This window comes from Gorilla gorilla, chromosome 10 (assembly GCF_029281585.2).
Source record: "Gorilla gorilla gorilla isolate KB3781 chromosome 10, NHGRI_mGorGor1-v2.1_pri, whole genome shotgun sequence".
In the NCBI taxonomy this organism is placed as follows: domain Eukaryota; kingdom Metazoa; phylum Chordata; class Mammalia; order Primates; family Hominidae; genus Gorilla; species Gorilla gorilla.
In genome coordinates, this window is record NC_073234.2 from 110,677,970 (window position 1) to 110,704,650 (window position 26,681).

Sequence of the window (26,681 nt, forward strand, 5' to 3'; positions counted from 1 at the left end):
TCACACATGTTATCTTATTTGATCCTTGTATCAAAAGCCCCATGATATCCAAAGTGATTAAGATCTTTGAAGAATACTGACAAATGAATAAGTTCCCTTCTTCATCCCTAAGGAAAAAGAAATCAAAATCTCTTAATTTTTTATCTGTGCCTTCTCATAACCTTTCATTTCATCCATGCAGAAAGGAATTCCTAAGTACTTTCTCATGCCACTTCCCTATTTAGATCCTAGAAAGATCTGTATCAATCAAATCAAGTCCAAATTTGTCACGTCAGCACTAAAGACTGCATAATTTGGCCGTAACCTACCTTTCCAGCTTTGTCCACCAGTATTTGTATCAATGAACCCAGTCTTCATTTTCCTTTATTCCATACTTATTCTGTATGTCTATGTTTGTGCTCTTATACTGTGATGGAATACTTTCTGTTTTGTTTTTTTTTTCTTGATCCATTAGAATCTTTTCAATAAGCACTCCTAGCTTTTTCTCAAAGCTTTCCCGAAACTTCAACCTATTGTGTTTCTTATTTTCTGCATCAACCTAGTAATAATTACTTTGTGTTCTATAAGTTTTTGTATTGTAATATATCCAACGTGTGCTTTTCTTTATTGTTTCAGTTATTGCATAGATAGTGACAACAGTAATAGCTAACATACAGTGCTTACTATGAGCCACTCTTCTTGGTATTTTATAGATACTGACTTATTTAATCCTCATAACAACCCTGTGAAGTAGCTACTGTTATTATCCCACTTTTGCCAAAGAGGAAACTGGCACAGAGAGCTTATTAACATGCTTAAGTTGTGGAGCAAGGATATAAAGCTAGACACTAAGTCCTGGCACTCAGACTTGTTGAAAATGTGCCAAAGTTTACATAGTACACATCCCAGGAGCATAGAGCCTCCAGCCATGCAGGTGATACCTGCTAATATTTAAATCGATCAGAATTAGCACCTTTTCAGTTTCTTCATTTGTTTGAGACCTGGATCTGGGCTTCCCAGTCCAAATAGGACTGTCATGACATGTTTCTTAATTTGCAGGTGTCAATTTTTCCGGTAGTTTGATTGTTACCTTGTAACACAGTTAACATGTTTTCTGCAGTTCTTATTTTTATAATCAAAGAGTAATATCTAATTTTACATTTTATCCTTAAGAAAGAAACTTAATTCATTAATCTGATTCAATTTAAACAGTTATAATAATCAGAATATAGTTCAAGTTTTTCCTCTATATGAGTCAATCTAATCACTAAGATAACATTGTTTTAGTTATTTGGAGTGTCTTGGTGCCTTTCAAGTTTATTTGTATTCATAGATGATTGTAGGTTATTGGTTGATCACTTTTTTTTTTTTTTTTTTTGAGACAGAGTCTCCTTCTATTTTTCAGGCTGCAGTGCAGTGGCACCATCTCGGCTCACTACAACCTCTGCCTCCCAGGCTCAAGCAATTCTTGTGCCTCAGCCTCACAAGTAGCTGGGACTACAGGTGCACGCCACCAAACCTGGCTAATATCTGTATTTTTAGTAGAGATGAGGTTTCACTATGTTGGCCATGCTGGTCTTGAACTCTTGGCCTCAAGTGATCTGCCCGCCTTAGCCTCCCAAAGTGCTGGGATTACAGGGGTGAACCACAGTGCCCAGTCGGTTTGTCACATTCTTAAATCAGATATTCCTAATGCTATTAATACTTCCTCTAAGCATGTTGGTTTTGGGGAGGTGTTATCCCAGTTTTACACATAAGTCTGATGCCAGGGAATGGTGTTAAAGAAAGTGAGTAACTGATTAAGCAGAATATCTGTGAAGAGAGAGCACTGCCATTGAATATTACTGGCTTTTCCACTCTCTGTCAGCTTTAGCCTTCAACTAGTTAGGCTTCTTCAAACTTACCTTATATAGGTACATAGAAGTCTCATAAAAGGTATGGTCTAAAGCTTTTGTAGCAAAAGTTTGATTTTTAATACTTGCATTGAATATGGCTGTGTCTAATTGGGGAACCAAATAGTAAGATCAATTTCAGAGATTACTCAAAAAGCTACCATGCCCCATCTCCTGCGCTCCTTTTTTCTCCCCTCTGAACAATAGTATAAAGTGAGTTGTGTTGCTCTGTTTTTATGAAAGTGGGGTGGGATGTCAAATTAAGTGGTTCCTAATGTTAGAATCAGAATTGTAGGAAGAGAGAAGAGGCAGTTGTTCAAATATGAAACATAAAAGTGCTGCAGAAGTACATGCAGGGTGTGTCAGTAGATGGTAAAAAAAAAAAAAAAAAAAAAAAAGCCATATCAGGCTAAAAGAAAGATCAACATTCCATTGAGAAGATGCTCTCTTTTTGGACTGAAGATAAATAAAATATATCTAAATGCACCTAATATTAAAAATCTTCTTCTCTAAAAGTGGCATATAACCCTGATCAAGAGGTCATGGGCTCAGTTTGATATATGGTTCACTGCATTCTTACTGAAGTCCTCATTATGATCAGCTAGGCCTGGAATGTGTGGTGTGGGAATGATTAAATTAACTAAGAAGAGCAAACCTGTTGCCTTCACACCCTAGACCTAACAGGTTTTACTTTAATTGCTAATGGCCTTGTCCATCATTCTCTTTATTTTGATCATATAGTAGGATCACTCTAGTACTAAATTTGTTTGTTTGGTTTTGGTTTATTTTTTATTTTTATTTTTTTTGAGACGGAATCTTGCTCTGTTGCCCAGGTTGTAGTGCAGTGGCACAATCTCGGCTCACTGCAACCTCTGCCTCCTGGGTTCAAGAGATTCTCCTGCCTCAGCTTCCCAAGTAGCCAGGATTACAGGCATGTGCTACCATGCCCAGCTAATTTTTGTATGTTAGTAGAGATGGGGTTTCACCATATTGGCCAGGCTGGTCTCGAAATCCTGACCTCAGGTGATCCACCCACCTTGGCCTCCCAAAGTGCTGGGACTACAGGCGTGAGCCACTGCACCCGGCCTCTATTTGTTTAAATTTAATACAAAATACAACTTTAAATTTTCTTTTGAGGCAGACTATATGCAGGGAAACACAGCTACCAAACACTTAGGATTTGAAATCAAAATTCTGGAAAGTTACTTAATCTCTTTGGGCTTTGGTGTTCTCCCCTACATAATGGAGAGGAGGATGATAAGGTACATCACAGGGTTACTGTGAGAATTCACCTATCTGCCCTAACAGTGCTACCTCATCTCTCACCTCTCTACCATGTGCACTCTGTGCACAATCTATTAATAATATCATCTAATATCGACGACTCACACTTCCCCAAATTAGAAAGGCTTTTATCCTGTACCATCCCACTCCTCCAACTCCTTTGTCTGGTCAATTTTTGTTCATCCTTTAAAACTTAGCTCAGGCTTCACCTCTTTTACTTTCTCTGACTTCATTACAGGCTTGGTCCCTCTATGCCATTTTCATAGTACTCTAGGTGTATTTCATCACACTCCTTTGCATGTTATATTGCAACTGTTTACTTTTTGGGTCTCTTCATTAAACTACAAACTCTTTAAGAATAGAGACTTGTATATCTTTTTCATTTTGTGTCTTCAGTGTCAAGCCTGATGCCTGGCTTATAGAAGATATTCCTTGATAGATGAATAGAAAGAAGAGAAGGAGAAATAAATGAGCTCGTATATGTGAAGGCATTTTGTAAACTATAAAGTGCTATGCAAATGTTAGTGTGATTTTACATTGCATTCCTTAATAGTGTATTTTTAAATATCTGAATATCCATTTTTAGGAGGCCTTGATCCTGCTAATAAAATTCTTAAATATTGGCTATATTGTTACAGCTTCAGGGACAGCATCTTTTATGTTATAGGATTATATTTTCCATGTCGTGCCCTAGCAATTTAATCAATTAGGCTTAACTAGACAAGTTTGTTAATCTGTAATTACTTTACATCTTGTTATTAAAAATTTATCTTTTACATCTGATGGCTCAATAATGTCTATCTCAACCTTTATTGTTTCACATTTACAGTGAAAATAAAACCCAGCTATCATACTGAAGGTAGATTGGACTGCTGTTTCTTCTTGAAGTATCTTCTGAAAATAAACACCACCAAATTTTATTAGTACATTAGGAGCTTAGCGTTTAATGCAATATTATATATGTGTTAATACCTCTCTTCTGGTATTTTAATGGCAAGGATATTGGATTCCGACTCGACTCATTACATACCATCCTGCAACAGGAAGTCCTGTTACAAGAGGATGTGGAGCTGATTGAGCTACTTGATCCCAGTATCCTGTCTGCAGGGCAATCTCAACAACAGGAAAATGGACACCTTCCAACACTTTGCTCCCTGGCAACCCCTAATATTTGGTACTGTCCAGAAAACACCTATTCTTTGACTGCTTACATATAGAGTATTAGCAGAGGAAACCCATCATTGTGCTCTCCATTGTAAAGACATAAACATTCCATACATTTAGCAGTACAATTAAAGTAACAATATGGGGGGAAAAAGTGCCTTTCTAAAGTAAATACTATTTAAAGTGAAGCTAGGGAAAAAAATCCAATTTGGTTATTATATACTTCCAACTCATTAAAATTAGTTCTGTGCTCAGCAACCTAGCAAACAAGTGCCAAAAAGTTACTCTGCCAGGTGCAGTGGCTCATGCCTGTAATCCCAACACTTTGGGAGGCTGAGGTGGTAGGATTGCTTAAAGCCAAGAGTTTGAGACCAGCCTGGGCAACGTAGCAAAATCCCATCTCTACAAAACATGAAAAAATGAGTTCAGGTATGTTGGCATATGTCTGTAGACCTAGCTCCTTGGGAGACTGATATGGGAGGATTGCTTGAGCCCAGCAGTTGCAGAGTGCAGTGAGCCGTGATCACACCACTGCACTCCAGCCTGAGCAACAAAGCAAGACCCTGTCTCTAAGGGGAAAAAAAAAAGAGTTTATTTTACCCATACACCTATTCACATGTGTGCATGCAAACCTAACCTTCTTTGTGTTTCTTTATAATTAATAGGTTTTATCATAACTATATTGTAGAGACACCAAGAATAGGATGGGACATGGAGGTAGGCAGTTGATTCTGGCTGTGTTGGCTGAGAAAAGATCACAGGGAATGTGATTTGATGATTCATTCAGACCATCCTAAAACTTTTCAACCTCTTGAACTATTTGGGTCTAGAGCAGAAGTCCCAAGCAATAATCTGTTAAAAGAAAAAAAAAGAATGTGTAGCAAAAAGCGATTATATATAAAAAATTATTGATGTCTTCTTCCTGTTAAAGTACTTTATTAAATTTGACATAGAAGGGAGGAATGAATCAAGAAGTACACTAAATCACTGTTCAAACTGTTCAAGTTATATAGGCAGTTACATTCATTGGCCTCAAGGTTCTGTATTTATGTCTTCCCTGTCACACTGACAAATGCTTCATTCTGCAGTCACTCAGATATGATCATGAAGAAGTAAAGCTTCTTATCCTTCAAAAATACAAGAATTTAAGGAGCTGATAGAAGGAACCATAGGTTTTAAGAATTTACTACTTTACTAACTTTCCTTTACCCACAAATATAATCAAGCAACTATGAGACCTATAAATGATTTTAGAGTTTGCTATTAACATACAAAAGTATATGATGAGATTTTGCTTTATGGTATTGCCAGTATTATCTGAAAAGTAAAGGATTCTAAAGGAAATTAGGGCATTTATTTACTTATTTTTTGAGACAGGGTCTCACTCTGTTGCTCAGGCTGGAGTACAGTGGTGTGACCTCGGCTCACTGCAGCCTCGGCCTCCTAGACTCAAGTGATCCTCCTGTCCTAGCCTCCCAAATACCTGGGACTATAGGAGCATGCCACCATACCTGACTAATTTTTGTATTTTTTGCAGAGACAGGGTTTTGCCATGTTGCCCAGGCTGGTCTTGAATTCCTGAACTCAAGTGATCTGCCTGCCTCAGCCTCCCAAAGTGCTGGGATTATAGGCACGAGCCCCTGCACCTGGCCAGGGCAAATATTTAATAAGAAATTGCATGTGATTTTCTTTGCAATATGATTATTATAACTCTTTCCAAATATTGCTGATTTTTTCAGCTATTCTCAGACACATCCCCCTTATACTCCCCTCTTTCTTTTCTTTTCTTTTCTTTTTTTTTTTTTTTGTTTTTGAGACAAGGTCCTGCTTTGTCACCCAGGCTGGAGTGCAGTGGCATGATCTCGGCTTACTGCAGCCTGCTCAAGTGATCCCTCCGCCTCAGCCTCCTGAATAGCTGGGACTACGGATGCATGCAACCACACCCAGCTAATTTTTAAATTTTTTGTAGAGAAGGGGTCCCACTGTGTTGCCCAGTCTGGTCTCGAACTCCTGGGCTCAAGTGGTCCTCCCACCTGTGCCTCTCAAAATGCTGAGATTACAGGCGTGGGCCACTGTGCCTGGCCCCCTCTTTCTTATATATACACATTTTCACCAAAGCATTCATTGCTTTAAAGATGTATTTTAGTCTGTTAGACTTGTAATTGATATGAATTTTAAAATGTGTACATATTTTTGTTTCAATTAAAGTAGTATAAAAGTACAAACCTTGTCCATATCATGGTCTGTGGTAAGTATGTATATTCCAAATTAATGATGATGATTATTTAAAATTAGAGAACTTTATTCAAACAATTACTCATCAAGTGTGTATCATTTCTAATTGGAAAAATGTGTACATATTCTTGATCTAGTATGTGTTTCTATGCAAATAAAGTTTGATTTTAGGAAAAGGGATTTATAATATCTCTGAAATAGTATTTTTACTTTTAAATCTATAAAATTGGATTTTAAAATCTCTAATTTGCTTTTTAGGTTAAGGATTCCATATATTTTTTATTTTTTTAAAAGTGGTTTCAGAAGATGCCTATTGTTATATTTATTATCATTTTTATTAATGTCATAAAGAGAAATGTAGCAATTTCTTTGGGGTCACAGAAGAGGGGTTGGCTAAAATTAGAAGTAACTATTTCAAGCTTTTGGTAAAATCTTCACAGAAGACTTGGTGTCAGAGGAAGGTTTGAACGCATAGGATTTTGGTATTAAATATAAGATGACACCAGGCAAAAAGGAAAGAGAAGGAAGAGATGTTCTGGTTTACAATGCTTGGAGTTGAGGGCTGGGATGCTGATCTGACTCAAGACATGTTCTGGGCCAACTTCTGAAGGATTTTGTAGACTGAGCTAATGAAGTTTGATTTTATCCTGCAGGCGATGGGTGGTATTTCTAGCTCCAGATTCTGTATATGTAGGAAATGTAGAGGCCTTTTGTTGGTTCTGCCCAGCATTCAGTCAGCACCTACAGAGAATTTGAGTTTCTTTTGTGAAATCGGTTTACCTGATTCCAGAAGATACCTGTTTTCTTACCTAAATTTATCAGCTCAGATGTTAATACCTAAGCACTATTGTCTAGTTGCGAGGTATTTTAAAAATCTTTCACATCACCTTCTTAAATGTCATATATTTTTAAGTTGTGCTTTACAAAGAAGCTAGCATTTTATTTATTTAGTAAACCTAAATTTAAATTTTGTTTTTACTGATTAAAGTAATTCATCTTTCTTTCTCTAATCTGATGCATATCATTTTCTTCCTTTCTTGTTCCCAGGGATCTCTCAATGCTATTTGCCTTCATTAGCTTGCTCATTATGCTTCCCACTTGGTGGATTGTGTCTTCCTGGCTGGTATGGGGAGTGATTCTATTTGTGTATCTAGTCATAAGAGCTTTGAGATTATGGAGGACAGCCAAACTACAAGTGACCCTAAAAAAATACAGCGTTCATTTGGAAGATATGACCACAAACAGCCGAGCTTTTACTAACCTCGTGAGAAAAGCTTTACGTCTCATTCAAGAAACCGAAGTGATTTCCAGAGGATTTACACTGTGAGTTCATTTTTTATTTTATTTCTTAAATGATTATTTTCTACTCTATAAAGGAGAATATTTATTACCTATTTTCATTTCTATGTTGCATTTATAGGAAAAAAAAGTGCTGTTCTCTTTAGTACTTACTAAAGTCAATTAACTGCTAAGTGAAGGAATAAATACATTATGTGCTAGATTTAATATGTAGTATGATTCTGCTTATCTGCTTTGAGGAACTAAAGTACTTTGGAGATCATGATTATTTCTGTATGTTACCATGTGATTATATGAGATAATATATAGAGAGTGTCTAATACTGAACCTGACGTGCAGTAGTTACCCAGTAAATGCTTGCTCCCATTACTCCCTTTCAAATGCCTTCTTTATGATAGACGTATCTGCTATAAATGCATTTTGAAAACTCTTGACATGTACTAATAACTGTTCAGGTAAATATTAGCAGATATTATAGCACTGATACTCTCAGAATATCATGCAAATAGTGATGTGTTTTCCATTCTTACTGGAAATTAAATGTTCACCAGTCTAGCTGTAAGTATATTAAGCTGTAGGATATATTGACTACTTAATCTATTATTAAAGGGAAAGTTACATTTATTGAGCACCAACTATATTCCATATACTATGCTAGTCACTTTTGCATACAACTAAAGGCATAGAATTATAAATGGTAAATATTCATATCCATTCCATCTAATTCTAAACCCGGCTTGCAGTACACTGGACACCTGCCAAACACTAACAGATGACAGTTGTGTGCTAGTATATTTAATAATTTATATAACCTATATAACTTTTGCAATCTATAGGTGGGGGAAAGTAAGCATATGGCGAAGAACATTCATAGCTCTTAATTAGTCGTATCTAGAAAATCATGAAAAGAGGGAGTGAAGAACCTCTGGTAGCCATCGCATCCTTCACTCTGTCTGCTCTAGAACACTACACGATCTTGAGATAAACACTGTTTCTAAAAAATCATGGAACAGAGAAATGGAAGAATCCCAGTAGTTATCTTGTTCTTTACTCTCTTGTGTTCTACACACAATCCCAAGACATAAGATGGATTTTATAATTTCTCTTTCTTCTCAATCAAAGTATAAAAGTCAGCCAGGCACAATGGCTCACACCCGTAATCCCAGCACTTTGGGAGGTCGAGGCATGAGGATCACTTGAGCCCAGGAGTTCAAGACTAGCCTAGGCAATCTAGCAAAACCCCATCTCTACAAATAATAAAAAATTAGCCAGACGTGGTGGCACACAACTGTAGTCCCAGCTACTCGGGAGGCTGAGGTGTGAGGATTGCTTAAACCCCAGGAGGTTGAGGCTGTAGTGAGCCAAGATTGTGCCACTGCACTCCAGTTTGGGCAACAGAACTGGAGACAACAGATTCTGCCTAGGCTGGGCAACAGACTTGGTCTCAAAAAAAAAAAGTATAAAAGTTCTTAGCATCTGTTGATTTTTGTCTTTGCATTAGTTGAAGTCTACTTCTTATTGACTTAAAGGACAGCACGTTTTTAAGTTGTTTAAGTGTCAAATTTTAAAAGTTTAAAAAAATCATGCTTAAAATAAGTAATATTTCCGGCCGGGCGCGGTGGCTCACGCCTGTAATCCCAGCACTTTGGGAGGCCGAGGCGGGCGGATCACGAGGTCAGGAGATCGTAGCTATCCTGGCTAACACGGTGAAACCCCGTCTCTACTAAAAATACAAAAAGAAATTAGCCGGGCGTGGTGGCGGGCGCCTGTAGTCCCAGCTACCCGGGAGGCTGAGGCAGGAGAATGGCGTGAACCTGGGAGGCGGAGCTTGCAGTGAGCCGAGATCGCGCTACTGCACTCCAGCCTGGACGACAGAGCTAGACTCCATTTCAAAAACAAAAAAAAAGTAATAGTTCCTTTTTATTTTATTGAGAGGACTTACTGGTTGAACAAAGTGGCTTTGTTCAACTAATGGTTAGGCATGTATAGAGGATTCTGTGCCTTGTGTCATTTTCCAACTTTATCTGTCCCCATGGAATTTGCACGAAGAGGTAAAGTGGGCCAGTTAGACATGATTTACCCTCCAGATGATGACTTCTACCCATTCAGATGACAGACGAAGAGAAGTATTGGAAGAAATTGTGCTTCCTTTGTCTCTATCTAACTGGATAATGGGTTGAAAAATTAATAACAAGTCTTGAATCATAATTTTTTAGACATTTTCAAAATTAGACAGTTTTTAAAACTGATTTAGTAAAATGGAGCACAAGCAGTAGTGCCATATATTGAAATCATGAATGCTGTTTTGTTTCTGACTCAAATTGTCCTCTCTCACAAGTAATTGAAACCTTTTTTGCCTTCATTCCCTTGTCTTAACATAAGCCTGTCAGTCATCATCCTCTGCTTTTTATAGATTTTTTAAAATTTGGTTTTTATAGATTTTTAATACCTGAATACATTTTAGTATGGTTTAACATTTTTAAAATTTTGAGTTAGGTGTGTTGTTTTATAGCTTTGTGTTATAGTATAAGCAATTTACAAATGCCAATATTTTGTTTTACTGTTGGGAAAGATTACTGGTTAGGTGACAAAATTTATCTGATAACCAGGTATTTACTCATGCATACTGTAAGTTATGAAATGTAATACACTGTATGTCATTGTTACAAATTAGGTACTCCCCATTAATCTTATGGGAAGTGCCGTGAAATGTGCTTCCTCTTGAACAGCTTTGAGAGTAGCTATGCTACTATGCAGTAACCCTTACTTTGCCTTTCTACTTGTATTCCCCTGTTGGCCACTGGTCCTGTTATCTTTCCACGTCCCCTACTTCATTTTGAGTAGGTAAGTGCCAGTGGCAGCAGGTGGGTAAGTAATTTTACCCTACTTTTATGAATGTACAGAATATATTTCTATACAGTATTTTTTCTGTACAAGTGACCAAAATATGATCAGTGAATATATGTGATGAACGTATGTAAATGTATATTAAGAATTTAAAGTGTTTATAATTAAGGTCTTCATACTTCCTATGGATATAGGTTTTGAAAACTGAATATAAAGTAGCTCTTCTCTAATATATGTTAGCAAGCATAGTGTCTGTAAAAAAGATGTGAATTCTTAATAAATATTTCTACATTTCTGTTATATCTCAGCCAGAATCCATTGTTTCCCCACATCAGAGGAAGCCTTTGCTCTTTGAGATGTTAATTTTTTGTCTTTTTTTTAGTGGTTGTGTATATATACATATATATATCTATCTAGTCACAGAAATGACTATTTTATGAGACCTGAGTTGACATATGTATAATCATTTTCTAGTAAAGATCATGAAAGAGGAATTTGTTTTCTACATTTAATAGAATTGTGGATTTAGGAAACAAAAACTTTAGGACACCTGTACAGTTGTATCACATTTTACTTTTCAAGTTTGCTTGACAGGGTCAGTGCTGCTTGCCCATTTAATAAAGCTGGACAGCATCCAAGTCAGCATCTCATCGGTCTTCGGAAAGCTGTCTACCGAACTCTAAGAGCCAACTTCCAAGCAGCAAGGCTAGCTACCCTATATATGCTGAAAAAATATCCTTTTCTGTTTATATATGAAACTAAGCAATGTTTCTGGAGTCCTGAATATAGATATTATAGTTGTATCCTGTGAAAGTTTACTGTGAAGTGAGATTGCCTATTTTGAAGCTAATTTCCATCATCACTTCTATGTTAAAACTGGAAATGCATTCCTGGGGGAATGACAATAACAGACAGGAAGAAAGTTCTGTTCTTCTGTGGCTGCTTTTTAAACAAGGAAAAAACTTGAAGTCTCTTCCTTTACTCATCCAAAGAATGAAGTTGAAAGAGGCTGGCTTTGCTAGGTCTGACATTTTAAACAAATTTCTCAACATGGCAGATTTGCATCATGGCATGTTTAATAAACTGGCAACTGGAAATCCTTCCCTTTTCAAAAAAACAGGTTCTAGGAGCAGAATGGCTAAGTTCAAACACTGGCTGTATCAGTTACTTCCTAAGTGACTTTAAGCAAGTTTCTTAACTTCTCTATACCTTGCTTTAGTCATGTTTAAAATGACAATAATAACATCATCTTCCTTATTGAATTTTTGTTAGGATCAAATGAGTTAATCCATGTAAAGTGATCAAACATCATTTAGCATACAGTAAGCACCCAAAGACTGCATGACAATAAGTCTGTCACTTAAATTTATTAAAATAGGAAATTAGTTCTATTAGCCAGAAAATAAAGGCATATAAGAGCTTTATTTTAGTAAAGACATATAGATAAGTTAAATCCTGACTAAGTAGAAGGTAAAAAGACAACTTTGCCACTTCAGAATGCTGGGTATTGTAGCACTGATAAATATAATACTTAAAGTTTACAGGGTGCTTTATGTTCTATCATATCCTTATACAAACCTTTGTAGCTAGATTTTCTTGTCTCCATTTTATGAGAAAACTGAAATAGAGGTTAAGTGACTTGTGCAGTATCATACAACTACTAACGGATGAAGTTGTGTCTTGACTGTAGGACTTATGACTTGAAACCAGTTTTCTCTCTCTTTCTATATATATATATATATATGGAAATTTCACATATATATGAAATGGAGAGAAAGCATTTTAATTTTTATTAAGAACTTTTCCATTTTATTCCCCATTGCCTAAATGCCAGTCTGCTATATGTCAGCCATTCTTCCAGGTGCTAGGAAAACTGAGTAAAAATGTGTACTACCTACTTCTAAAGACTTTTGAATGTGATCAATAGAGAAATCAGTATTCATAATATGATATAAGTGCCGTGGGTGCCTTCCAACATAGCAGGGCAACATACTTGGTTTATGGAGTCAGAGAATGCTTTCAGGGAGGTGACATCTAAGTTGAGCTTCAGAGAATCATTAGAAGTTGGCCATGAGGATAAGAGTCTGCATTCCGATAGAAGGAAGCAAAAACATATGGAAAGAAATAGAGATATGACAGTGTGGCATGTGAACTGTTGGTCATTCAGTGAATATTTATGGAGCACAGACTGCCAGGCAATATGCTAATCACTAGACGTACAGTGGTAAACATAATAGACATGATCCCTGCCTTATGGAGCTTGTAGTTCAGTGTAGGGTAGGGAGTGAGAGGGTTAGCCTATCAAAGACTACAGACTGTATGAGTTCTTTGTGCCAGTCATTTTTCTAGAAACTGGGGACCTAGCAGTGAACAAGATAGACAAGATCCCTATTCTCGTGGAGCTTACCTTCTAGTAGATGAAATAATCAATAAAATATGGGCTTGGTGCAGTGGCTCATGCCAGTAACCCCAGCACTTTCAGAGGCTGGCTTGAGCCCAGGAGTTTGAGACCAGCCTGGGCAATATAGTGAGACCTTGTCTCTTAAAAAAAAAAAAAAATTCTTTTAAATTAGCTGCATGGTGGCACACACCCGCAGTCCCAGCTACTTAGGAGGCTGAGACAGCAGGATTCCTTGAGCCCAAAAGGTCAAGGCGCAGTGAGCTGTGTTTCAGCCACTGCATTCCAGCCTGGGCAACAGAGTGAGAGCCTGTCTCAAATAAACTAAAATAAAATAATAAATGGACAGATGGGATTCTTCAGATAAAATAGTTACTATGAAGAAAAAAAAAACGGGAATAGGATAGAGAATGATCGGTGGGGTGCTGCTTTTTATTAGATGGTAAGAGAAGGCCTCTCTGAGGAGCTGGCATTTAAACTGAGGTTTGCATGCTGAGAAAGATCTGGGGTAAGAGTATGCTGGTTAGATAGACCAGTGAGTAGAAAGATCTTGTGGCAGGAATGAATTTAGCATGATTGGAGTATAGAAAGAAGACCATCATGAGTTGAGCACAGTAAGTTGGAGGTTAGAGTATGAAATGAAACAGAGGTAGCCAGGGGCCAGATCATATTCTCCATATAAAAAACCTTAATAAATTTAACTAAAAAAGAATCCACCAATCATTTTGAGAAGACCAGTAAGATATGTAAATCCTTATTTGCCTGATCAAAGTAAAGAGCAGAAATATACAAGATTAGTAATGAGAACACAGTGATAACCATTGATATAGAAGACATTAAAATAACTGTAAGGGGATAGTATATGCAGCTGCATAGCAGCAACTTTGAACATGTAGGGGAAAATGGTTCTTTTTGTTTCTTTTGAGACAGTGTCTCATCTGTCACCCAGACTGGAGTGTGGTGGCATGATCATGGCTCACTGTAGTCTCATTCTCATGTGATCCTCCTGCCTTAGCCTTCCGAGTAGCTGGAACCAAGGCACACAGTACCACACCTGGCTAATTTTTTTGCATTTTGTAGAGACAGGGTTTCACCATTTTGCCCAGGTTGGTCTCGAACACCTGGGCTCAAGGGATCCCACATTGCTGGGATTGTTATAGGCATGAGCCACTGAGCCCAGCCTCATTTCTTATCAAAATAAAAATATGCAAAATTGACCTAGGAAGAATTTTAAAACTTGAAGAGATTGGACATAGGATAAAGAATACTCAATTTTAAAAAGAAAACACCTGGTTTATATGTAGACAATGCAAAATATGAAACTATTTTTAAAAAACAATGATAGAGTTCTTAGTGCTTTAATGTGGATCTCCAAGTTATATTAAGTGAAAAAAAACCACAAAGTGCACGGATTGGTATTTATTGTATCCTTCAATTTGTGCATAAAAGGGACTGTGTGTTTATACAGGGATAAATATGTATGTATGTATTTATGTACATGCATACATATATACCTACATATCTCCAGATACACATTTATATTTGAATTTGCTCTTATGTATGTATGCATAAACAATCTTAGAAGGTACTGGTAAGTGGAATTGCCTTTGCATTTGGATAGTGGAACCACATGGCTAAGGAACAGAGGTGGAAAGTAGTTTTTGCTGTATCCCTTAATACCTCATGAATTTTGAATCCTGTGAATATATTACCTATTCAAAAACAAAGTGAATTTAAAATTTTTTAACTACCAGATCCAGATGGTTTTATAGTTAAAAAAAATTTCAGACTATAGAAAAGGTTAGAAAGTTTCCCTATATCATTTTATTTATGAAAATACTGTAATCTCAATACCAAAACATGTTGTATTACAAAGAATAAAAACCAGTTGTATTACAAAGAATATAGACCCATCTCATAAATGGAGAAACAAAATGTTTAAATGGAATATTTATAGATTTAATATTGGATTGTATCAAAAGATTATTATAATATGACCAAATAGGAATATGCTAGAAATGCAAAGATGGTTCATGATCAATAATTATTTAGAAAAATAATTAAAAGGAAAAATCATTATTGATTTAGATGTGTCTGTAAGGATGAGGGCAGAGGAAACCTAACAGTAGTCTATGTCAAACAAGCTAGATAGAACAGGCCTGGTGCCACTTATATCAGTCTGTGTATTTCAGATAATGTTCAACTAATAATGTCCTGCAGTACGCAGACTGAGAGGAAAAGAATATTTACTATAGCATAGTGAGGGCCCTGAACCATGACACAGTAAAGTGCACAATACAGCTACAAATGGTAGGTGTCAAAAATAACGGAGCTGAGTGCAGTGACTCACACCTGTAATCCCAGCACTTTGGGAGGCTGAGGCGGGCAGATCACTTGAGGCCAGGAGTTCAAGACCAGCCTGGACAACATGGCAAAACATCATCTCTAGAAAAAAATACAAAAATCAGCTGGGTGTGGTGGCGCATGCCTGTAATCCCAGCTACTCGAGAGGCTGAGACATGAGAATTGCTTGAACCTGAAAGGCCGAGGTTGCAGTGAGCCGGGTTGGTGCCACTGCACTCCAGCCTGGGAGACAAAGCAAGACTCCGTCTCAAAAAAATAAATAAATAACGTATCACTTTAACCCTTTTGAAGACTTGAACTGTTAATTTTTTAGACATTAAAAATTGTATCCACAAGTATCCAAGATATCTGAGGTATTATGTTAATATATTAGATATTTAAAATTAATTTGTGTTTAAAAACTGCTGTAAATCTCCTCATCCAAAAGTTCAGAATAAAGATTAGTAAATGTGATATAGGACAATTTCACTGTATCTTTTATGCTTTCATGAAAAGGCTTTGTTGATTGCCTTAACCTAATTTAACCTACCCCCTGAACTCTGAGAGTGACAATGTAACCAACTACATCTGTGTGGTGCCTTTTAAAGAGCTGGGCCTTGGACTTAGTGAAGAGCAGATTTCAGAAGAGGAAGCACATAACTTTACAGATGGCTTCAGCCTGCCTGCATTGAAGGTAATCCATTTGTGTAAGGGAAGGGCTGAAGAAAAAATAGATGCACTTGGATTGTGTCTATGCTTTCTGAATGTAAATGGTGCGTTTGTTCCACTCATTGTTTGCTGCATACCATCATCATAAATGCACGGGTGATGTTTGTAACTCTGTCTTTAAGAGCCGAGAGCATAATAAAGATTGGAAGAGGAGATCCTTAGATTTTGACGTCCAAATACTTAAAATGCTTAAAGAAATGCCTTAAATTAGAGTTTGGAGATAAGTGAATTTACTTTAATTGGAGGCCAATGTGAGTGATTTTATAACTAGCCATTTGTTTCAACAAACATGGATAATGTGTTATCTCCAAAATTCTTAAGTTTTTTTTTCATACATCAAAAGCCACATGAAAGGATACATTTAGCTACATAGAAATTAAACTTTTGGGCTGGCCGGGTGGCTCACGCCTGTAATCCCAGCACTTTGGGAGGCCAAAGCAGGCAGATCACCTGTCACCTGAGCTCAGGAGTTCGAGACCAGCCTGACCAACATGGTGAAACCCCATCTCTACTAAAAATACAAAAATTAGCTGGGTGCAGTGTCACATGCCTATGGGAGACTGAGGCAGGAGAACCCGGAAGGCAGAGTTTGCAGTGAGCTGAGACCATGCCATTGCACTCCAGCCTGGGTGACAATAGCAAAACTCCATCTCAAAAGAAAAAAAAAAAGTAAACTTTTAACTTCAAATAATGCATACTTCAAATGCAAACAAGCTCAAGAAAAATTACAATGATTTATAACAAAGAGTTTTAATTTTTTTTTTATGCAGAGCACTCTAAAGTGTCTAAGACCTATAGAAGATAAGTTGGGTACATGAACTGACAGTTCACAAAAAAAGAAACACAGGCTAGTCCCAGTGAGGTTGTATTTTACAACGAATTGATCACAACCAGTTATAGATTTCTTTGTTCCTTCTTCACTCCCGCTGCTTCATTTGACTAGCCTAAAAAGAAAAAACAAGAAAAGAAGAAATACAAATGGCCAATAAATATGATAAAATTTTTCATTTTAGTAATGAAAGAACACAAATAAAAATAATAAGCCGACCATTTTGCCAAGGATATTGAAAGTTGGTAATTTCATTATCACTGACGATTCAGGGAGACCTCACACACCAATGGTGAAAGTATAAACTGGTTCACTTTAGCAGTGAATACCAATCTTCATACAGGTGTATGAAGCAAAATTGCTTTATTCTAGCAATTTTAATTTGCCCTTACAGATTTATCTCAGAAAGTAACCAAAGATATACCCAAAGTATGTTCATGACATTAGTGTAGCAGCCAACATTGGAAACGAATTTTTTTTTTTTTTTTTTTTTTGAGACAGAGTCTCACTCTGTCGCCCAGGCTGGAGTACAGTGTGGCTCAATCACAGCTCACTGCAGCCTCAACCTCCCCAGGCTCAGGTGATCCTCCTACCTCAGCCTCCCGAGTAGCTGGGACTACAGTTACATGCCTCCACACCCGGCTAATTTTTGTATTTTTTGTAGAGACAGGGTTTCACCATGTTGCCCAGGCTGGTCTAAAACTCCTGAGCTCAAACTATTTGCCCACATCAGCCTCCCAAAGTGTTGGGATAACAGGCATGAGCCACCATGCCCAGCCTCCAGTAGTATTTTTAAGACATTGATCCAAATGTCTTAAGTTCCTACTAAGTATTTAGTAAGCTCTCTTTAGATGTTTCTTTGTTTTTAGTTTTTAAAACTTCCCTTGATACCATGAAAATTAGTGCAAGTATTGTTGTTAGCATTTATCAAGATCCATTTTGTTTTGAGACTGTATTGACTTCCATATCTTTTACATTTTCTAAATCAACATAAATGTTCTAATAATCTTGTTTGTTTTCTTTCTTTCCTATTACGTAAAATTTGCTTTGGCTTATTCCTACTCCCCTTCTAACCCATCTCAATAAATGGCACCACAAAAAACCTGGACACCATCTTTCTTGTCCCTCTTTTTGCCCACTCACATCCAGTCTGTTAGCAGATTCTTATATCACTTCTACCTTGAAAATGTATTTTAAACCCATCCACTTTTTTCTATATCCACCGCCCCCCCCCCCACCATCCTAGTCCCAGCCACCATGCTAGTCCCAGCCACCATCATTTCATACTTAGGCTGCTGCAGTACTTTCCTCAGTTATCTAAAGTTATTTGTTTCAGAATGCAACTTGACATGTAAAGAACCTTTTTAATGATTTATCCTTTGAATTTGTAATTCCCCTTCTACAAACTGCAGGAAATTATTTTAAACATAGTCAAACTTTATATACCAAGCTGCTTATTCACTTTGTGTTTATAATAGTGCACAATGGAACACTGCCTGAAAGTTCAAAAATAGAGGAATGGCTGCGTGAGTCATGTCAGAGCCACATGGTGAACCATTGTGTAGCAGCTACAGCTTGCTCGTGAAAATTCTGTAAAAACTTGGAGAAACATCTGTTGCCAGTGAAACAATCAGGATACATAAGTGTATATGCAATATGGCCACAACCCTGTTTAAAAAAAAAAATGAGGAGAAAATACCAAGATATATATAGCTACTCTTTGGGGTGGTGGGACTATAGGTACTTTCACACCCTTTCAAATTTAATATCCTAACCTTGCTTTATTCTTTAAGGAAAATAAAGATTTTTTTCAAAGTACAATTTAAGAGATTCTTAATGTGGAAAATGGAGCAGACCTGTGTTTATATTTTAGCCCTGACTGACTAGCCATTTGCCTTTGAATAAGTTATTCTTTGAACTTATGTCACCTGTGAAAAGGAGTTACCATCCCTGCCTTATAAGGTGTTAGATTAAATGAGAAGACATATTAAATACCTAGAACAGGGCTTGACATATAATGGGTACCCCCAAATGGTAATAGCTGTTATTCTTTAAGAAGGACTTGGAGAAAGAATTATAGTATTTCATTTCCTTTTAAATTACTTTTTGTTAACTCATCAAGATGCCTTGGAGATTTCTTTATGCTGTTGATGTACTGTTTTTAAAAGCTTATTAAATCCTGAATTGTACTCTAGCTTAAGTATAGGCAGCAAAGAGAAGTTGTGGACCCTGTGGAGTCAGATTTTCCAGGTTTCACTCTAGCTCCGTTATTTGACTACTGTGTGGTCCTGAGCAAATCATTGTTTCTGTGTTTATTAAAATGGGATAATTGCAATGCTTGCCTCCAAAGGATTAGATGTTTGTCAGTTCAGTGCCTGGTGTAGAGTAAGCAATTAATAAATGTTAGCTGATTTTTAAAATTCTATCTGATATGGCCTGCTCTGAAATGTGAGACTTGTTCTCTGTTGCTGTATCCCCATCCTACCTTCCAACAATGGTAATTATAGCTAGATTCTTTTTGCTCACTCACAGTGTTTTACAAATCAAACTATAATAGTATTTTTATATTTCTTTTATTTTTACGTATAACTAACCTGTAACCAAACTCAATAATTGTGTTACAGTTACCACATTTATCAGGCTCTGAAAGGAGCCTTATCTTGAGGAGCTCTATAGACTTTGCAAACTGTTGAAAACCCCTGTAATGTTCAAAGACTGTGTATTACCCCCTTCTGTAGTTACCACTGTATCATTATTCAGATAAGAAATTTAAAAATAGATTTTGTAAGTTAAATTTTTAAAAGTGTGTTGCCCCCTCTAAAGAAAATACATTTTGGATTTATTTTTTATTGTTCACGTATCTTCCCTCAGGAAAGTTTAGTGATAGCAAGTATTGCACCTTTAGAAAGAAAAGCAACCTCCAAATTGTAGCCTGAGGAGACATAAATAAAATACAGGTTGAATATTTCTTATCCAGGCCTGGCACCGTGGCTCATGCCTGTAATCCCAGCACTCTGGGAGGCCAAGGCGGGCGGATCAACTGAGGTTGGGAGTTCGCAACCAGCCTGACCAACGTGGAGATACCCCATCTCTACTAAAAATACAAAAAATTAGCCAGGTGTGGTGGTGCATGCCTGTAATCCCAGCTACTCGGGAGGCTGAGGCAGGAGAATCGCTTGAACCCAGGAGGCGGAGGTTGTGGTGAGCCGAGATCGTGCCATTGCACATCAGCCTGGGCAACAAGAGCGAAACTCTGTCTCAACATAAATAAATAAATTAATTGATTAATTAATTTCTTACCCAAAATGCTTGAGACTAGAAGTGTTTTGGATTTTGGATTTTTTCAGATTTTGGAATATTTACATTATACATTGAGGTTGAGCATCCCTAATCCAAAAATTTGAAATTTGAAATGTTCCAGTGAGCATTTCCTTTGACTGCCATGTTGGTGCTCAAAAAGTTTCAAATTTTGGAGCATTTGGGATTTCATTTCAAATTTTTGGATTAGGGATACTCAATCAGTCCCTAGAACACAGTCCTTATCCCTCTCTTTTCCTTTAAGTTTTTAACTAGTTTTTTAAATTTATGAAGTCATCTATTTCCTGCTCTAGAAAAATAAATGCACACATTGTGAAATGCTTTAAATCAAAATTTTCTGTTTACCTATCGGCTATGGTTATCTCCTTATCCAGAGGAGCTTTCCTTATCCAAAGAACAAACAGGAAAAAAGAAATACATATTTCTGAGTTCTGTTTTAAGTGGGTAATGTGACAGTGATTGGATGACAAATTAGTCTTTAGAGACAAGGTCTTGCTCAGTCACACAGCTGGAGTGCAGTGGTGCAATCGTAGCTCACTGTAACCCTGAACTCCTGGACTCAAGCGATCCTCCCACCCTAGCCTCCCAAGTAGCTGGGACAACAGTTATGTGCCACCATGCCTGACTAATTTTTAAGAAAATATTTTGTAGAGGCAGGGGTCTCACTGTGTTTCCCAGGCTGGTCTCCCAACTACTGGCCTCAAGTAATCCTCCCACCTGAGCCTCCCAAAGTGCTGGGATTACAGGTGGGAGCCACTGCGCCTGGCCTTTAGTCTTTTCAAAAGCCGCAGTAAGCTGTACCAACTTGATTCTTGCAGTTATCTTGACCCAACATGCTGGAATCATCCTTGTTAACTCTTTTTCTTTCAATACCAATCAGTCAAGAGATTGTGTTAGTTCTGCTTTCACAATGTATCCAGAGTCCATCTGCTGCTCACCTTCCACCACTAACCACCGTGGTCTCATTAATGCTTACCTGGAATATTGCAGTAACTTCCTTACTTGTTTCTCCACTTCTACTCTCATTTTCCTATAATCTCTCAACTCAGCAGCCAGTATGGGCCTGTTAACGCATGAATCAGATTATGTCACGCTTCTGCTCAGAACCCTTCAGTGGCTCCCCATTGCTTACCTGGCCCCAGCCGTACTGAGCTTCTTGCTGTTCCATAGATCTGCCCTGTGTGCTCCCACAACAGTACTTTGCATTTGACTTCCTGCTCCCTAGAACTCTCTTCCTTGATGATTATCTCATGGCTCACTTCCTTCAGGTGACACTTTTAGAGACCTCCCCAGCCAGCCCCTTCTCCTCTCTCCTTCGCACTTTCTGTCTCTCTCCCCCCTTTCATATGTGTACACACACATACACACACACACACACACTATTCCCCTTCTTTGCTGTGTTTTTCCCATCAACCAAGAAACACTATCTTTCTTTTTCTTCCTCGACAGTCATTACTGCAAAAGGGAAATAGTATCTTTTACTTGTAAATTATTATCTGTGCCCCTCTACTTGAATATAAGCTCCATCGGAGTGGGGACTCTTTTCAGTTTTGCTCACTGCTGTTTATCTGCACCTAGAAGAGTGCCTGGCACATCGTGGGTGCTCAAGAAATCATTTCTGAATGAACGAACAAAAGAAAAAAGACATTGTAATCATAAAATTTAACAGTTGAATAAGAAGGCTTGCAAGTAAACTTGCAAGTCAAGAATCCCTAGATATCGCATCTGTAGCAACTAGGAAATTAGGCCTTGGTTACTTTAAAAAAAAATAAGTTAATGATAAAATAGATTTACATGAAATTATCTTAATTCATTATTGGCATAATTTTAAAATTCATTTACTAAAACCATCTAAATACTGTCTATTTTCATGGTTGTGAATAATTGGAATCTAAATTACCCAAAGTGGTTTCATCCTCTTTTTATTGCTTGCTACCTCTTGTTTCATACTACATTGTTTCCTCATGCATTTGTTTCGGAGATATTGTCCTCATCTTGAATAGGACTATATCTGGAGAAATATTTTGCTGCCAGGATTCAGGATGTATCTCAGGAATGGGCCTATGAACATATTCAGACTGCATTTTAAAAAAAAGAAGAAGAATGGGATTTATCCTGGCAACATACTGAGACCCCATCTCTAAAACTTAAATATTAGCTGAGTATGGTGTGGTACATGCCTGTGTTTCCCGCTGCTCAGGAGGCTGAAGTTGGAGGATCACTTGAGCCCAGGAGTTTGAGGTTACAGTAAGCTATGATAGTGCCATTGCACTCTAGCCTGGGCAACAGAGCTAGACTCTATCGCAAAAATTAATTAATTAATTAATTAAAATAATGGGTTTTGCAATTTCTCATGTCAGACATTCCTGGAGTATTTAACTGATTTTTTTTTTTTTTTTTTTTTTTTGGATGGAGTCTTGCTGTGTCACCCAGGCTGGAGTGCAGTGGCGCCATCTCAGCTCACTGTAACGTCTGCCTCCCAAGTTCAAATGATTTTCCTGCCTCGGCCTCCCAAGTAGCTGAGACTACAAGCACATACCACCATGTCTGGCTAAATTTTGTATTTTTAGTAGAGACGAGGTTTCACCATGTTGGCCAGGCTGGTCTCAAACTCCTGACCTCAAGTGATCCATCTGCCTTCACCTCCCAAAGTGCTGAGATTACCGACGTGAGCCACTGCGCCTAGCCCTGGACTGATTTTTATGTTAATTTCTTAGCTAATTCCTAGGGCAAGGTAATAGTCTTATTTTGAAACCCAAGCTTTTGATCCATGTGACTCATTTCTTTGGAGTGAAAAAAAAAAAAAATATATATATATATATATATATATATCCACTAGTCCTACTGTCTTCTTTTCTCCTATGTGAAAATTTTTTTAAAATAATGAGCAAAGATTCACTTTTACTAAATTATCTCATTCCATCAACACTTCCCATCTAGGGCAGAACTGTAGTAAATTATATATTGATGTTACCTGCTGTATTGGAATCAGAGGTTCCCACATACATAATTTGAAATCATATTCTTGGCTAATCTTAAGGTAGTTTAGGCTCAGCTATATTTATTATTTAGGATAAAGTGCAAAATTTAAACCAGAAGTTAAGATAAACAAATTTATAGTTTGTTTTGAACACTGACCAATATTTGTTATTGATCTAGTTCTTTTTTCTTTTTTCTTTAGGTTTTGTTCCAACTCTGGGTGGCACAGAGTTCAGAGTTCTTCAGACGGTTAGCCCTATTACTTTCTACAGCCAATTCACCTCCTGGGCCCTTACTTACTCCAGCACTTCTGCCTCATCGTATCTTAGCTGATGTGACTCAAGGTCTACCTCATGCTCATTCTGCCTGTCTGGAAGAGCTTAAGCGCAGCTATGAGTTCTATCGGTACTTTGAAACTCAGCACCAGTCAGTACCGCAGTGTTTATCCAAAACTCAACAGAAGTCAAGAGAACTGAATAATGTTCACACAGCAGTGCGTAGCTTGCAGCTCCATCTGAAAGCATTATTGAATGAGTAAGTTTAGAAATTATACCAAGAAAGGTCTCGGTAATTAGCAAGCTTCATTCATGTACCATTGTGGTTGTTGGCTTGTGTCCTATCTAGAAAAAAGAAACAAAATTGAGGCATGAGCGTGAAAGGTGATTTATAGCTATAAATATAGCAAAAAAAAATTAATTTATAAGTACTATAACTTGAGGGAGTTATTATTTATAGTTTTTACTTTTCCTTAGTTCAACAGAAAACTTGGAAAAGTAGGCTAAAAGCAGGTGTTGTTCATTCTCTTTGAGAGCTGAAGTGGAGATGGTTATAAAGAATGAGTTTCTTTTAACTCTCTTAAGGTAGTGCTCTTAAACTGGAACCTGCAGTCCAATAGAAATATCCACCAGTACTGGAACAGTATATATGTTATATACAGTAGAAGAGTAACATATTGCTATTTTTCTAAATAAATTACAGCAGATCTGGAAATTTTTTTGTATCACAGGACAAGCTTTGTGGTCCCAGTCGAAGAGCAAAATGTAGAGTCTACAGTTTATATTTGTTCATTTCCTACCTTGCATGAAATTGTTGGTACACTACCTTAATTCCTAAATTTTTATGTCCCACTTTGGTATACCTTTATCAGCTGAAAATACTATTTTCACATATTTGTACATGGAAGTTTTCAAGTTTAAAAATTGAATCAAGACATTTAATTGAATACAGTCATTTCCAGTGAAATTTTTCTCTAACAGTTAAATACTCATCGTGTAGGACTGGATCAAATGAATGGTTGGGTTCAAGTTGTGTTGGTAATCAGGAAGGTCCTAGGAATTTAAAGAGCTGACAAGATTGTAGTTGATGTACTTGACCCTGGGATACAAGGCAAGAAGTGGAATGGGGAAGGCAGTATTTGATTATGTAAATAAGAATGGGTCAAAAGGACTTGACATATCAGCAAAATCAAAAGGCTAAATCAGCAAATCAAAATCACTGGAATTAGGGAGGATAAGAGATACAAGGATAGGAACTTAAAGTCAGAAAGATATTTTTAGAAGCTAAGTTTTTACCCATCAGTTCAAGGCCTGAGTTGGGCTTGATATAAGGCTTGATATAAGGCTGATATAAAGATTATGGCATAGGAAAAATGAAGACACTATGAACTCAGGATATTCCAGTGGTCTATATCTGCTGTTCTAAGAAAGCAGGTAAATGCTAACGAGGCTCTTAGCCCTGCCTCCTACAGGGAACTGGGCGATAAGGCCATCTCCACTTAAGTGGGTGGCAAAGGTTGGATTGTCCTCAAAGGAAAATAAGATTTCAGTGGACAGGTTGTAGGCAAAGCCAGAGCCTCCAAAGAAGTAAGTTTTGGCAATAGAATCAGAAATATACGGCGCATATTAGAATGCATTTGAGTGAGGGAAGATGGCTCAGGGAAGAAAGAGTGCTACACAAGGTAGACATGAACACAAAAAAGAGGAGCTTTGTACCATGAGCAGGAATTGTGGATTATGCATAGGAAGTTTTTGTCCTGTTTTAAAGTGTAATATTCGATACATGCTAATGTCTCTCACCTTTCTAAGTATTTTCACTAGAAAGTACACCAGTCACAAACCATCATATCCAATTTGCTCTGTAGTGCTGCTACATACAACTTTTTAAATTGTTAACTAAGTAATTGTTTTGTGTTTCATATTTTAGAATGCTCTTTTTGTGTTTCACTCCTCTCCCCCTTGTGTTCTTTGCTGTTCCCACTCTCAGTGCCTCAGTGTGGAACCATATTGTCTCTTCCCTACACTAGGGCATTAATCTCTAACTGTTCTCCCCACCTCCAGTGTGTGTATGGCCAGATTAGTGTTATTGAGGCATATATTTGCTTTCTCACTTCACTGAAAATCTTGACTGGTTTCGGAGTCATAGCAGCTCAAACTAAAGTCCTTACAAAACATACTACAGAAGGGTTTGTCATAACCTGACTACAGTCTGTTTCTATCTTTAGTTCTCATTCCTTTCCTTCAGTCCAGCCAAACTGTATAAATGCCTTTTCCCGTGGTCCTTCTATAAGTTGGTGCAAAAGTAATTGCAGTTTTTGCCATTAAAAGTAAGGGCGGGCCAGGCGAGGTAGCTCACGCCTGTAATCCCAGCACTTTGGGATATGATGGTTTGTGACTGGTGTACTTTCTAGTGAAAATACTTAGAAAGGTGAGAGACATTAGCATGTACACAATATTCCACTTTAAAGGCTGAGGATCACGAGGTCAGGAGCTCGAGACCATCCTGGCTAACACGGTGAAACCCCATCTCTACTAAAAATACAAAAAAATTAGCTAGGCATGGTGGCGGGCGCCTGTAGTCCCAGCTAGCCTGTAGTCCCAGTTACTCGGGAGGCTGAGGCAGGAGAATGGTGTGAACCCGGCAGGTGGCGCTTTCAGTGAGCCAAGATCGCACCACTGCACTCCAGCCTGGGTAACAGAGCAAGACTCTGTCTCAAAAAAAAAAAAAAAAAAAAAAAAAAAGTAATGGCAACAACCTCAATTACTTTTGTATCAACCTAATAGAACAAGCTTCCGGCCAGGCGCAATGGCTAACACCTGTAATCCCGATACTTTGGGAGGCAGATCGCTAGAGCAGATCGCTGGAGCCCAGGAGCTGAGACCAGCCTAAGCAACATGGGAAACCCTTATCTCTACAAAAAAATACAAGAATTAGCCAGTCATGGTGGTACACGCCTGTAGTCCCAGCTACTTGGGAGGCTGAGGTGGGAGGATCACCTGACCCCTGGAGGTTGAGGTTGCAGTGAGCCGAAATCACACCACTGCACTCTAGCCTGGGTGACAGAGTGAGACCCTGTCTCAAAAAATAAAAATAAAAAATAAAAAGACAA

The 26,681-nt window shown here is 37.7% G+C and overlaps 1 protein-coding gene across 20 annotated transcripts in view; it reads left to right on the forward strand.

Annotated features, from left to right (window-relative positions):
- The window catches only part of VEZT (vezatin, adherens junctions transmembrane protein), an 83,090-nt gene that overhangs the window by 40,737 nt on the left and 15,672 nt on the right, over positions 1-26,681 (forward strand). For 11 of the 20 annotated variants that reach the window (XM_019038998.3, XM_031016566.3, XM_031016562.3 and 8 more), the window contains 5 exons: positions 4,154-4,329; positions 7,602-7,877; positions 11,295-11,432; positions 15,988-16,135; positions 23,499-23,830. In XM_019038998.3, coding sequence (XP_018894543.1) covers positions 4,154-4,329; positions 7,602-7,877; positions 11,295-11,432; positions 15,988-16,135; positions 23,499-23,830 — 1,070 coding nt within the window. Of the gene's footprint in view, positions 1-4,153; positions 4,330-7,601; positions 7,878-11,282; positions 11,433-15,987; positions 16,136-23,498; positions 23,831-26,681 lie in introns of all 20 variants that reach the window. The other 9 variants (XM_031016565.2, XM_019039000.4, XM_019038997.4 and 6 more) reach the window with 1 other exon arrangement.